General features: G+C 45.3%; 1 protein-coding gene across 1 annotated transcript in view; it reads left to right on the top strand.

Moving 5' to 3' along the window:
• The first annotated feature begins 4,349 nt into the window (after positions 1-4,349).
• The window catches only part of TOP3B (topoisomerase (DNA) III beta), a 14,954-nt gene continuing 4,529 nt past the window's right edge, over positions 4,350-14,774 (top strand). The window contains exons 1-13 of the mRNA XM_014943976.1: positions 4,350-4,392; positions 4,745-4,915; positions 5,658-5,789; positions 6,408-6,514; positions 6,954-7,028; positions 7,962-8,158; positions 8,590-8,746; positions 9,842-9,955; positions 10,844-10,934; positions 11,231-11,385; positions 11,640-11,745; positions 13,447-13,593; positions 14,266-14,439. Coding sequence (XP_014799462.1) covers positions 4,846-4,915; positions 5,658-5,789; positions 6,408-6,514; positions 6,954-7,028; positions 7,962-8,158; positions 8,590-8,746; positions 9,842-9,955; positions 10,844-10,934; positions 11,231-11,385; positions 11,640-11,745; positions 13,447-13,593; positions 14,266-14,439 — 1,525 coding nt within the window. The 5' untranslated portion in view covers positions 4,350-4,392; positions 4,745-4,845. The remainder of the gene's footprint in view (positions 4,393-4,744; positions 4,916-5,657; positions 5,790-6,407; positions 6,515-6,953; positions 7,029-7,961; positions 8,159-8,589; positions 8,747-9,841; positions 9,956-10,843; positions 10,935-11,230; positions 11,386-11,639; positions 11,746-13,446; positions 13,594-14,265; positions 14,440-14,774) is intronic.

Raw genomic sequence — 14,774 nt, 5'->3', positions numbered from 1 at the left:
CCCTGCGCAGGAGCGGGGAAGGAGCTCAGCTCCTGGGAAACTGGCACATCCCCGTCCCCGTGCCAGCGGCTTCCCTGGTGTGGGGGATGAGGATGGCGATACCTGCCCTGGCAGGACAGGCTCTGCGGGACGGGGCAGGGTGCTGGTGGTGGGGGATCCCAGGGCATGTCCCCACGCGCACGGGGAGACGCAGCCGGTGCAGATCCCTCTGCTCAGACAGGCTCCCGCTCTCAGCTGCCTGCCTGGAGGCTGCGACCTGGTGTGGACGCAGCTAAATCGCTGTGAATTTGCAGGTAACCCCCTGAAAGCTGCTGAGGTGTGTCCCTCCTCCGGCTGTACCCATGGGTCTGCCCTACAATTGCATATGCGTGGGGACAAGTGGTTCAAACGGCCACTGTCATGTTGCCTTTGGGTTTCTTTCTACTTTTTTTGATTATTTTTTTTGTTCACTTGTTATCACAGGCTGCATTTGGAGAGGGGCTGTATTGTCCTACCTGGATTATGGATAATTGTCAATGCCAAAGCTGGGCTGGATTATACAGCGGTGCAAGACCAAACCTGAAAAAAATGCATGTGTTTCATTTCTCTCCTTCCATCCCTGTGGATCCACTCCCATTCACACAGATTCCTTCCACGTCTCTCCTTCAATTTAAGGTGGCCTTAAAGTGAGAAGAAACGCTGCATAGAGCAAAACGGGCACTTTAACATCACAGTCTCTTTATTCTGATACTTCCCCCCCTCGTTTTCACAGGTGATCCTTTGTTTCCCAGCAGTACTGCCCCAATTGGCAGACGTACGTTGGATACATATGGACTGAAGCCTGGTGTTCCCTAACACAGAGCTTTGGTTATCTGTCAACTTTTGCATTTTCCTTTAAACAAAAGGGTACTACTTCAGGGGAAAACAGAGTCAAGAGCCAATGGTACGTCATGGGTGCGTGTATGTCTCAGCAGGTAATAATGTCCTGTTTCGTCAGCATTCACTCTGTTCTCTCCCTTCTATTATTCAAAGATTAATTTTTTAAATTTCTTATAAGGGGCACAAGCATCACTTTCACTGCAGCACAAAGCCTCTCAAGTGCTGCTGCTGCTCTGTCTGTGGTAGACTCTGTCTGCTGCTTCCCAGCACTGAAGTATCTGGAGCCCAGATTTGTAGTCAAGATTTCAGACACATTTTTGTGGCCTCATAGTTCTTATTTAGTTTAAAAAAAGTAAAAAAGAAAAAAAAAGAAAAACTATTTTAATAATTTGACCTGCATTTTCATCATTTCTAATGTCTGTGGCATCCTTCCAGATGTGTTCCTGCCTGCCTGACCCCCCTGTCAATACTTATTAATTTCATGGCAATCTTTTCAAGTGTGTTTGGAAACAAACAGGAAAAAGTTACTCTAAGGTCAAGAATGAGCCTGGGGAAATGAAGGAGGAATGATCATGCTCCCTACAATAGTTTATATTTCTGTATAGATTTTTCTATCTTGCTCTTAAAATGGGTTCTACATGTACAGATCTGTAAAACGCCCCTGAAGAGGGAAGTTGCCACTCGAGTGCTGGAGGTGAGAGGAGGCACCAAGGCTTTAGTCACCAACAGTGAGTCACTGCTGGAACGAGGAGGTCCAAGGCTCCAACCACTGCACACGCTCATCTGCTGGAGAGGACACATGGACATCTCAGTCGGGGTGAGAGCTTTGGCTGCTTAGATAACCATCCACTGAAACGCCCCGGCGGGTAAATGGTGCTGGAAAACTTGGGACTTCACAGGCAGCAGGACCAGCGATGTCAAAGTGTCCTCAGTGGGCAAAGTGTACGACCCAGAGCTGTAGCGTTCTTAATTTGATAGGTTTCCCAAGCCAGTGTAAAACAAGATCTAGCTAATGATGGAAACCTAGAAACAAAACTGGTTTTCTCTGAGAAAACCACAGGAGAGGCTATTTACTTTGGTTTTTTTTATTACTCTGCCCCACTCGTACAGCTAGAGCGCTGTGTTTATGGCCTTCAGCTCTTCAGAAGAAAAGTGAAGAAACACCAGCCAGAGCCGAACAAAGTACGGGAGAGGGGTGCCAGCAGTCCTGGCTGAAGCCTGCCCCAGCGCTGGGGGAACTGGAGTCTTGGCAAACACGGCCTCTTTCCCCCGGAGCTTCTCCCAGTGGGAATGCAGAGCCTCCCAGAGCCGGGTGCTCACTGCAGGGGTGGTGGGGTCAGGGAAGATAAATTTTTGGAGACTCCTCAGTGTGGTGAGAAGTGCTTCTAAAGAAAGGGTGGCAGAACCTGAAATAGCAGTAACAGGCGGAGGAGAAGAGCCCTGTGAGAGGAGGTCGCGGCGGGAGCCTCGCTCTCCGGGGCTGTGACAGTGGGCAGGAGCCCGTTCCTGGGGAAAGTACGATGCAACGTGGAGCAAAGTGAATTTACAACATCCCAAGGTGCAGCCCAGTGCTGTGCTAGAGAAAGTGATGGCAACAGGGTAAAACCTGTGTCTCTGCCAAGCGCTATTGTGAGCTCCTGGCCCAGGGACCCCCACAGTGGCCGTGCTCTGCGGTGGCCAGCACCGGCCCTGGCCCGGGAGCCATGCCAAACCTGCCTTGTAGGGCTGCAGAGCCCATCCCCAGCCCGGCCGGGTGACCTGGTCCCTTCGGCAGTGCTGGGACTGATGCGGCTCCACGCTGGAGGGTTGGGAATGGGGTGAGCCTTTCCAAAGTGCAAAGGGCTTCCCAAAACTGCCCTCTCCTGGCTGTGAGCGCTTGGAAGCGACCATCATGACCCGATGTCCGCACCCGGTGGATTAGGCCAAGGAGGGCTGGTGAAGGTGGGCTGTCGGGAACATGGGGGTTCCTCCAAGCTGGGAAAATCTGTGTGGCCCAATGAACCTGCCTCGGATGCGTCCGTACCAGCACGCGGGGACTGGGAGAGCCCACAGACCCTCCCCTCCGTGTCCGAGGGACCCGACTGCGCTTCCGCAGGTACGTGCGAGTCGGAATTTGCATGTTACATTGCACACTTGAAAAGAAAAGTAATGCTGGATTTTGTAGGGGGCTTTTACCAGAGGAAATTGAAAAATATGTATCTGACGTATCTGAAGACTTGGTTTTAACTTGCATCCTGATTGTTCCAGATGTTCCCCAGATGTCAAAGGGAACGAGGCACTGGAACAGCAGAACACATTTGTTTTAACAAGTTTTAACTTCAGTATTGCCAAAGAATTAAAAGCCCTGGGTTTGTTTTGGTTTTTCTTTCACTGGTACCTCCAGTATCTATTAATTGCCTAATAATCTAATTGAAGGTGAATTAGTTCCTTTTTATTCCAGACAGCGTGAGGCTGATATACATCCTGATCCTGGCTGCTTCCCAATTTCTTCTCTTCAGGTTTGTACGGCACAGAGCAGCTTTTGGAAAAGAAGTGCTATAAACCTTGGCAGGGCTTGATGCACCCCACAGGGGTACGAACGCAGAGCTGAGCTCCGCAAAGGCCTTACGAAATCCCTTCGACTTGGGGCTTCCCTGCTCAGCACTTCCCGTGGCAGAAACATTCCAGATGGGTGGGAGAGGAGCAGCAGCAGGCGAGGTGGGAACCTGCCCCGGTTTGGTGACAAATCCTCCCCGGCAGAGCCCGGTGTCCCGGGGTGGCAGCCATGGGCAGGGCCGGGCCCTTCTCCCCCCAGGGACACCGTGCCCCGGCCCGTGCCCTCCCGCTGTCCTGCCCCTCGGCTCCTTCCCGGGGAGAAACCGGCGTCCGGCTGCGAGGGGTTTTTCAGGAATTTGATACAAATTCACGATCATTCAAAACATCACTGTTATTTCCGCCACCTGCCCTGGGCGCAGGGCCCGGGGCGCTCTGGCTGCTCCTGGGGCACGTCCCGGGGCATTGGGGCGGCGCTGCTGGCGGCCGGACAATGTGTAGGGTTCCAGGGGCTGGGCCCGGGGTGAGCGGGGTGTGAGGGGTGTGCGGGGTGAGGGGTTGCGGGGTGAGTGGGGTGTGAGGGGTGTGTGGGGCGAGGGGGGTGCGGGAGGCGCGTGGGGCAGCGCGGACACGGTCCGTGTGGGTGGGTTTGCTCAGAGGCGTCTGATCTGCGTGCGCCCCACAGCCACGGGCCGGGCGGCTGCGGGCAGGCCCCGGGGTGCCGGGGCAGCGCTGTGCACGCGGCCGGGTGGCCGGACAGGAACGGCAGCGGCACGTTTTCCTGCCGTTCCTGTGTCCGGTTACGCGGCTCCCGTGTCCGGTCCCGTGCCCAAGGCCGACTCCCGCCCTCAGCCCCAGCCCCGCCGTGGCTCCTCCCCGCCGCCAGGGGGCGCCGCGCGCTCCCCGCGGAGGGGCGGGGCCGGGCGGAGGCGGGCGGCGCGCTCCTTCCGGCGCCGTGACCCGGAGGCACAAGCGGAGGCCATGGCCGCCTGCTGAGCTGAGGTGAGGCGCGGAGCAGAGCGGGCCCGCCCGGGGACGGGGGCCTTCCGCGCCACTCCTCCCGTCCCCTCCCCTCTCATCCCCTCCCCTCTCATCCCCCCAGGCGGCCCTCGAGCCCCTGCGGGAGCGCTGGGACGGGCGGCGGCGCGGCTCCCCTCGGTCTCTCTCTCAGCCGTCAGGCCCCGGCTGTCGCTGGGGGCTCGGGTGGGAGCGGTGCCCCGGGTGGGAGCGGTGCCCCGGCCGCCCCGCCGCGCTCCTCCCTGCCCGCGGGGACCGGCAGGGTCTGCCCCTGCCTCTCTGGGCCCCGCGGTGGTTTGACTTTGCAGTAAACCTGGTTTGTGCTCCCTCTCTTCAGGGTGAGGCCCGGGTCTCGCTCCCCAGCTGCGTGCCGCCCTCTCAGGGGGACACAGACCCCGCCGTTAAGCCCCGTGACAGCTTGTGTCTCCTCAGCCGAAAATGAAGACTATTTTAATGGTTGCGGAGAAGCCTTCTCTGGCTCAGTCCATCGCCAAGATCCTCTCGAGGGGTAGGAAAGACAGCGTGTTGGTTCAGTCCTTCTGCATGTCGCTCTGCCGGCAGTGGAGTGGGATGAGAGTACTCTGGAGGGCACAGCCCGAGCGAGGGGATGCGTGCTGTGTCGGGGCAGCTGCGTGTCACCGAGGTTACCAGGTGTTGCTGTAGATGAACTGAAGCTGAGAAACACCCTGGTCAGTTCCTTGGTTGTCTTAGGGCAGCTGCCACCTGGGAATGGTGGCTTAGGACAGGCTGCGGTCCGTAGAGGAATTGGGTGGCCCTTCACATTCGGGTGCTTATTCAAGCTGAGAGTAAAGGAATCTGGGTTTCATATTTTATGTAGCCAGAGTATGTGTGTTAGTGCATATGGTTTTTAGAAAGTGCCGATCAAGTAGTAAGTTGCTGTTCTGAGATTTTTGAAGCAATAGTGAATATTTTATAAATAATGTGGGAAACGGAATGAGTTGGTTATAACTGTACTGATCTATAAAACCAGCTGTATTTTCATAAGGGTTTCTTGGTGGGAGGGAGAGGATGGAGGAGGTAGTGGATAGTCTCAATTGAAAATGAAATAGGCTTTAAAAAAGGTCTGAAGTGATAATTAACCAAAATAAAAACTTGGTCAATGAGTAGAATTTTGTGATCAGGAAGACCCTAGATGTAAGATTTAAGAAAAGGGAGCTGTCATTTCACAAAAAATAATTTATTTCAATATTTTTTTTATCTTGTTAATATTTATGATCTTATTTTCACAGGAAACATGTCCTCTCGCAAGGGACTGAATGGTGCGTGCTCTGTGCATGAGTACACTGGATCGTTTGTAGGACAGAGTGCCCATTTCAAGATGACATCTGTGTGTGGTCATGTCATGACTTTGGATTTCATAGGTATTTGTTCATAAAACATTTTAACTGATACAGGTTGTAGAGCCGTGAGGGACTTCTAATAGGAAAGTATCCATGGTGTAAATAACTTGGGGAGAATGTTAGAATTAGGGAGAAAAGGAGGATGAAAAGATGACTTGTGGTCAGCAGTTCTTAATTTTTTGTTTCTAGTTCTCTGCTGACGACTTACACGCCCGTGTGCCACTTGTGTGCGTGTCCCATGTGTGTTTTCTGTGCTGAATTATGTCCCTGGAGCAGGAGGGTTGATGAGGCTCAGTTTGCCAGCCTGTGACCTGGCAGTAAGACAGAGCCCAACGTGCACTTTATGTGTGCACTGTGAAAACAAGGAAAAATAGCTCCCCCCCTTCCCCCGATCGACTAATTGTACAGACAGAAGGTCTTTAATAGCTTGTGTTTCTGAAAGGTGTGCAGTATTTAGCATAGCTGCAATTCACATGGTGCTGAGCGGTCCCTTGATGTACAGTAAAGCAAGATGTGTTAGAGTAACAAGGTTTCCGACACATATCTTGAAAGCCAAGTGTTTTCCAAAGTAATGTTTGCTGTTGTTTGTTTGTTTTTATGTATACATAGAGCTCTATTTAATACGCTTCTGCTTTTCAGGAAAATACAACAGCTGGGATAAAGTGGATCCAGCAGAACTTTTTAGCAAAGCTCCCACAGAAAAGAAAGAAGCTAATCCCAAACTGACCATGGTGAAGTTCTTACAGGTATTCTTTCTTACGAGATTTGAGATGTATCTTTTTTTTTTTCTCCTTGGCATTACTTTTCTTTATTTCATTCCTTGTTTCTATTCTTCCTCTGTTGGAGGAAACAGTGAGACCTATCTTTATCCTGGCTGCACACAGACTGTGGCACTTTCTGAGACTTCTGTCATTGGAAAGTTATGCTGATTTTTTTTCAGGTCCTGCAGAAAAGGACCTCTGTTGTAGGCAGAGTGCTGGTCCCACGAAGCACAGCTCGCTTCTCTCTTCAACCGCTCTTTGAGTACCTGCAGACTTCTTGTCACTTCTGCTATAGTCTTCCAATCGTTTTTGCACGAAAGAAATTTATCCCTAGTACTTTAGAACAGAAACAAAAAGTATACAGTTAGTGAGGAGGCAGGTCTTTTTCTGAGTTGCTGAAGAACTGTGCTAATTTTTCTCACAGGTGGAGGGAAGAGGCTGTGATTGTATTGTCTTGTGGTTGGATTGTGATAAGGAAGGAGAAAACATCTGTTTTGAAGTAAGATTTCCATTTTTAAGACCTATACTCAGTAATAGTTGTCTGTGACATACAGTACTACTGGCATATTGTTTTATAGATATACAGTAAAATTCAAACTAAGTTGAATGAACTTCTTAAAGGCATGGAGGACCTTGGTGGAAAAATGGATGTGCTTTTGAACTCCTCATGTGTCAGTTAAAGAGTATAAATCAATTTCAGAGCTGTTGCTCATCTGAGGTGAACAGTAAGGTATCTTAAATGTTTGAACATTCCAGTGCTTTGAGAATTGGTCTGTATTTCACAGCTGGGGTAATTATTTTGCTGTCCTTACAGAATTTGATCCCCTCTATTAACCTTTGTTCATTAAGCACTTGGACTCTTCTGAGCACAGAGGCCCCTTTTCACTGTAGGCTCACTGCAGGAATGTGGAGTTTGCACACAAAAGGTAGACATCTAAAACTTTGGGGTGTGAAGATTATTTTTTTTAACATCCTCTTTCCAGAAGTCTACATGTCAACATGAAGAGTATTTTTTTTTTAAAGATGACATTTTATCAAGTAATTGTTTTAGGTTCTTTAATTACCACTGTATCATAACTGGGCCCTGCCAATCTGTAGAATAAACCTGGATAGAAACTGGTACATGTTCACCAAAAGGTGCTGCAGCTGCATTGGTGAATTCCTTTGCGCTTAGCAAAGAGTGGGGTTTCCCTTCCAGCAGCTGCTGTTTAATAAATAAATCCTTTGGTTTTGCTAATTCTTAATACAGTTCTGAGTGGACAGAAGAATGTTGCTCTTGCTTACCGGTTAGTGTATCGGTGTGCCATTTTACTGAATTCAGAAAGTAGTTTGTATCAGCAAATGTTATGTGAGTGGGGTGGTCTGTTCTTTAGAGAGAAAAATGCTGACTTTGGCCAATTACTCTTAAAAATATGCTTCTGATCTTCATTAGGTTCTTGATGCTGTTCTTCCTGTTATGAACAAGCCTCGTGGCACTGAAAGGACGATTTATAGAGCTAAATTCAGCTCTATTACTGACACAGACATCTGCAATGCCATGAATCACTTGGGAGAGCCCAATCGCAATGAAGCTCTTTCAGTGGATGCCCGCCAGGAGCTGGATCTTAGGATTGGCTGTGCGTTTACAAGGTGACAGCATAGGTTACAGACAGCTTTATGAAAGATTTGGGAATACTGCTCTGTCCACAGAATGTGCCTTGGCACTCTAGTGGCTAATTCTGCTCCATGCCAAACCTAGCTATTTTACGCACAGACAAATGAAAAGAGATAAACTGTGTTATGGCTTTAACTGAGCCTAGGTAAAGTACTATCAGCAGGTATTGTATGTTCTTATTTTATCTCACACTTTCCTTTGGGAATAAGCAGGATTCTGTGAGGCAAAGTAATTCTGACTTAATTTGCTTTAAGAGCCCGTATTTCTCAGAATGCTCTTTTCCTAACGGCTGAATGTTTTAGTAGGTTACTCATATTTGTTTGTATAAGTTAAAGAAAGCTTTTGTTTTTCAAGGGAATGAGGATATTAATGTACTTATTACTTGCTCTTTTGTTTCCTTTCTTAGGTTTCAGACTAAATATTTTCAGGGGAAATACGGGAATTTAGACAGCTCCCTCATCTCCTTTGGGCCGTGTCAGACCCCAACACTTGGATTCTGTGTTGAAAGGCATGACAAAATCCAGTCATTTAAGCCTGAGACTTACTGGGTGCTGCAAGCTAAAGTAAGTTTTACAATACTTGTTTGTATGTGAGGAACATGTATTTTTACCAAAGAAATGCACTTATATTTTCATTTTATTCATTCATAAAGTTGTAGCTGTTGACAGGAATTCACAAAGCCTACCATTTACTCGTGTTCTCGTTCAGTTCACATGTGTGGCAGCACTCTCTGTAGAACAGATTCCAGGATGTCAGGTTTGTATTAAAGTGGTTATTGTTTGCTGCTTACAAGAATTCTTCAGTGCTAACCATCTAAGCCTGGACTTGGCCAAAAAGACTACTTAAAACGGATTGGTTTTGTTCCCTGGGGTCCTTGGGCTTATTGTGTTGTTAATTTGAATCCAGGAATTAATTAGGCTGCCAACAAACATTGGCATTGCTCACTATTGGAATTTTAAAGCAAATAAAATGCTCATTGTGTTAATTGGCAGTTGAGTCCTCTGAATACTTTGGCAGCTTACAGCAGTTTTATAGCCTTGCTGCTGCCCAGGCTCCGAGAGCAAACCGACATGGTTTTGCTGCTTGCAATCACAAGGAACTTTTAACCAAATAAGGGGTAGATAGGTAAAAAGTTGCCATTTTTAGATTAAAAAAAAATAAATCAATCTGGTGTCTGTTGTCATCTCTTTTCTGATGTGTCTTGTGTGTTGTGCTAGAAATATTTGGTGCCTATTTCAGAGAGTTTTGTGCTCTCATATTGGTTGCTTCATATTTATTTTTGTACATGGGACTTAAATCATGATCTACTTACAGTTTAATACAAATTATTAACTTTTCTAAATCAAAATGGTAAACTTTTGAATTTCTGCCCATTTCAGCCTTTACTGCTCTGGGCATGAAAAATAAGAATAGTATTTCAGTTAACTGCAGGAATAATTTCAGTCATTCCTGTGGTCCCAGAACTCAAAAGTGCTCCCTCTTTCTCCAAAGCCCTGTGAAACCTGAGTGCAGCTGCAGGTTTGGAGCACTGTGGCCTGGGACAGGGAGTACTGGGATTTGCTTACTAGGTTATTGTTGAAAATATGCATTCTCACACTTCCAGTAATAGAGGTGGTGGGAACTTTTCTCTTTTTTTTTTTTTGGTGTGTCCCCACTAGGTGAACCCTGAAAAAGAAAGTTCTCTCACTTTGGACTGGGATAGAGTGCGGGTGTTTGATCGTGAGATTGCTCAAATGTTCCTGAATATAACCAAGACAGCCAAAGAAGCAAAGGTAGGAATATTTACTGAATGTCAGTAGAGCCGTATTTCATGTAAAGGGAATACCATTTAATAATGCATTTGATACATGTTGTTTTTTTATTAAATAAGGATGTACAATATCTGTATCTTGTTTTTTACTCCATTCAAGTTAATGTAAATGAGAATAAAAGGCAGGAGATTTTTTCATTGTAGTTGGTATTACGCTGCTGTGGTCATCTCAGCAGAAGCCCCTCCTTAGCATTGACTTTGGAAATGATCATCACTCATGATAGGAAGTCTCCGTTACTAAACCTGCTATGAAATACTGTTCAGATCTCCAGCAGACCTCTTATTTTGCATGAGACATTGTATACATCAGAATTTAATTACTTATATGGCAATATTCCTGTAGGTAAATTTTTAATCATATGTATGGTACAGTCATAGTCAATTAGCTTCTAATTCTGCTCTGTTCAGTACTTGTTTGACAGTATGTTTGGATTTAAGTGCTTACAGCCATCAAAGTTCAAAGACTGCGTGAAGCTTTTAAAAATCTAGATCCTTATAGTTAGGACCATTGCTTGGAATAAGCACTTGTAGTGCCAAAACTACGTGCTCCTGCGGTAAATGGGAAGTAAGGAGAGCAATAAGCTGCCTTGCTGCATTCCCGGTTACAGGCCTGATCTGGTCCATAGCACAAAGGGACCTTAATACTACAACTTTAGAATTTATTAAAATTATCTCCAGTCAGATTTCCTGAAGTAAAAATATATGGGTAGTTACTGTTTGAAGAAACCCAAACAGGTGTGACAAGAACAGGTAATGTTAGGTGTGCCACATGTTGATAGGCATGGTGGAAATGAAAGGTTTACCAGTTACCAAACTTCAAAACTTTTACTGGGAAAATGCTATTTTCTAGGTAGAATCTGTGAGTAAAAAAGAGAAGGTGAAGCAGAGACCACTGGCTCTGAACACGGTAGAAATGCTACGAGTGGCCAGTGCTGCTTTAGGTATGTGTAAAAGTTCAGATTTTCACACTGTTTTAAAGCAAAGTATTTTGGCTTCTCAGATGAAACAACCCAGGACGGATCAAATACAGTTTGATACCCTCCTCTCCATAAAAAACATCATACGTTTAGAAAGCTTGTCAAAAGTGAAATGTTGAGTAAATCAAGGTGACAAAAGTCTTCTGGAAAGGACAAACCATGATTTATTTGAATGCTTTGATAAGGTATACTTTCAGATGAGCAAACAAGTCATCACAGTGATGTGTAAGTGATTTTTGTTTTCTCTTATCCCATCTTAGGAATGGGTCCACAACATGCCATGCAAATAGCAGAACGGCTTTATACTCAGGGTTATATTAGCTACCCTCGAACAGAAACTACTCATTATCCAGAAAATTTTGACTTGAAGGGGTGTTTGAGACAACAAGCCAATAATCCTTACTGGGCAGACACTGTGAGTACACACAGCAATACCTGCACTGTTTAACAGGTCCTTCTCTGGTCTGTGGTTTAGAACGTATCTTACTTGCTATATTACGACCTATACATCTTTAGAAGCAATAAATATCTGTAATTGCTTTTATTTGTGGAAACTTTGCTTGGAAATTGTTGTATTGTGAAGGATTTGATCTAAAAAGTTTCCTAACCTGCTGAGAGAGCCCCATTACCCACTTCAGCCCACCCAAGTGCTCTCTCTCCCTTCCCCAGGTGAAGGCCTTGCTGTCAGAAGGCATTAACCGCCCGAGGAAGGGCCACGATGCAGGAGACCACCCTCCCATCACACCCATGCGAGCGGCCACGGAAGCAGAATTAGGTATGGGCAAATGCAGCAGTGCTGCAACACTGCCAGCAGATCAGGTCCTTCAGGTACAGGAGCCAGCCTGAAGATCCCCGAGTTCACACAGAAAATACAGTTGTTTGAATGGCAGGAAGTGAGGAAAGAACAGACTTTATCTTGACTTAAACCTCTGGTGACAGGAAAGTTCAGAGCTGATCTGCTCTTCTGGAATTGGTCCTGGGCACCATGGAAAAGAAACAGCCAACTTAACAATGCCTGCTTTAGGAGAAATTTGCCCCAAAATAGAAACTTCCAATTGTTGAAATTTTATTGGATTTTTGTACGGGAAAGTCAAACTTCAACTGCATTTTAATTTAGTCTCTATGGTTTGGGGTTTTTTTTATATTAAAAGGTAACATTTAACTTTCTGTACACTGTTATCCCTTAAAAAGGGATTTTAAAGTGATAAGAAACTGTAGTGAATGTATGGTATTGTTTATTAATAATAGCTAAGATTGTTGTAGGAAATGAATAACTTTTTGTTTTCATGAATCAGTGAAATAATCTCTGATAGACAAATGGTATTGTTTATTAATAATAGCTAAGATTATTGTAGAAAATGAATAACTTTTTATTTTCGTGAATCAGTGAAATCTCTGATAGAAAGAGAAATGCTTTAAAATTTTGAGTATTTGTGTAGGATACTGAATTGCTCTGTAGGATTTTTTTTCTTTATATACGCAGTAAGATGAAACATGCAAAGCACAGGACTAAGACTTAGCAGTTGTTGGTAGCAGTGTAGCCTTGTGACTGTTTGATTTCCTACCTGTAGACTGAATAAGGAAACTTTGCTTGGAAATTTAACCTATATTAGCATTAATAAGTAGTATTTCGGAGCGATCTCTTGCAGTACTTCAAGCTGCCCAGTGCAGCAGTTGCTAACACAATCCCACTTCAGGATGTAGATTAGGGTGTGGCAGTAGGACATTTTATTTCTGTTCATATGTCTTTTTTTTTTTTTTTTAAAAAAATTTAAAGGAAAAAAGGGAAGTTTTCCTACTTTATCCTTTCGTTTTTTTTTTTTTTTAATTTTTAAAGGAAAAAAGGGAAGTTTTTCTACTTTATCCTTTTGCTCAGACACATTGTAAAATTGGGAAATGGACTAAGTTGGCAGTCTTGCTCCAAGAGCATCCACCCGCAGCTCGTGTTTGTGTGACCTGATGGTTCTATGGGCAGGAAGTTTTAGAGGGGAAACTGGATGGACTTTTGAATGTTGCTTTCTTTTACATGCTGTTTTTTCCCGTGATACCCGTGGAAATCTGGTACCTCTTAGTGCAGATTTAACGTGGAGCTGCAGGAGTACTTCAGGATGTAGATTAGGGTGTGGCAGTAGGACATTTTATTTCTGTTCATATGCTTTTTTTTTTTTAATTTTTAAAGGAAAAAAGGGAAGTTTTTCTACTTTATCCTTTTGCTCAGACACATTGTAAAATTGGGAAATGGACTAAGTTGGCAGTCTTGCTCCAAGAGCATCCACCCGCAGCTCGTGTTTGTGTGACCTGATGGTTCTATGGGCAGGAAGTTTTAGAGGGGAAACTGGATGGACTTTTGAATGTTGCTTTCTTTTACATGCTGTTTTTTCCCGTGATACCCGTGGAAATCTGGTACCTCTTAGTGCAGATTTAACGTGGAGCTGCAGGAGTTGAGCCCTGTGGGTAAGATGTTGTTTGTCCCCAGGTGGAGACGGATGGCGGCTGTACGAGTACATCACTCGGCATTTCATCGCCACTGTCAGCGCTGACTGCAAGTACCTACAGACCACCATTTCCTTCAGTATCGGCCCCGAACGTTTTACCTGTATTGGAAAGGTGGTAACTTCACCAGGTAAGACTAACCAGGGAGGAAATAGTTAGCTACAGACTATTTTTTTCCCCATTAATACATTGAATGGATATAAAAGTGGAGTGTTGGGGACAAGTACAACTTTGAAGACATTTTTGAGCTATCGAGACCAATAACCAGATCTTTGTTTTCATTTGCATACTTCAGTTACAGTAGAAAAAGTCCTATTTTTCATGTAGTAGTCTCAAAGATGTAATGCCACATTTGCTAGTGTGAAGACTGATCTCTTTACAGACAGCAAATGCCTTTTGAGGATTAAATTACACAAAGATTATTTTTTTGGGCCTCTGTATAAAGACTGTAGCACCACCACTGAGGTTTTTATGGTAAGCTGGCTGTATAGTCCATATTATATTAATATGACTTACTATTTGTATTTCCTTCGTAAGAAACTTTTCCCATCCATTTTGACACTGTGCTTTCGTTCAAGGAAAGCATTTAATTTTTCTCATGTATCAACCCGCCTCAAGCCATGCACAAAATGCAGTGGGAGATACTGTCTGTGATGCTGTACTGCATGATGTGGCCAACAGCCTCTTAACTTTGGGCTCTCTAATGTGGCCTGTGTTAAAATTAGAAATGTTTACCTTGGCCTTGTGAGAGCTGTGAAGATAAGCTCTCATCATTTTTGTTTGTTTGTTTCTTTGCCTCCAGGGTTCACAGAAATTATGTCATGGCACAGCATCCCATTAGAAGAGAGCCTTCCCCACTGTGAGAAAGGAGATCTTTTTCCAATTGGTGAAATAAAATTGCTGGAAAAGCAAACCAGTCCTCCTGATTACCTGACAGAAGCAGAACTTATCACTCTGATGGAAAAGCATGGCATTGGTAGGAACTTGCTTAGCTTACCTTACCCCGTAATACAGCCACCGAGAGCAGAGTCTGAATCGTGTGTTAAAATTAGAAATGTTTACCTTGGCCTTGTGAGAGCTGTGAAGATAAGCTCTCATCATTTTTGTTTGTTTGTTTCTTTGCCTCCAGGGTTCACAGAAATTATGTCATGGCACAGCATCCCATTAGAAGAGAGCCTTCCCCACTGTGAGAAAGGAGATCTTTTTCCAATTGGTGAAATAAAATTGCTGGAAAAGCAAACCAGTCCTCCTGATTACCTGACAGAAGCAGAACTTATCACTCTGATGGAAAAGCATGGCATTGGTAGGAAC

Source organism: Calidris pugnax, unplaced genomic scaffold (assembly GCF_001431845.1).
Source record: "Calidris pugnax isolate Ruff unplaced genomic scaffold, ASM143184v1 scaffold138, whole genome shotgun sequence".
Classification (NCBI taxonomy): Eukaryota; Metazoa; Chordata; class Aves; order Charadriiformes; family Scolopacidae; genus Calidris; species Calidris pugnax.
Note: the sequence above shows the minus strand (reverse complement) of the source record. Positions and strands in the feature narration are given on the sequence as shown.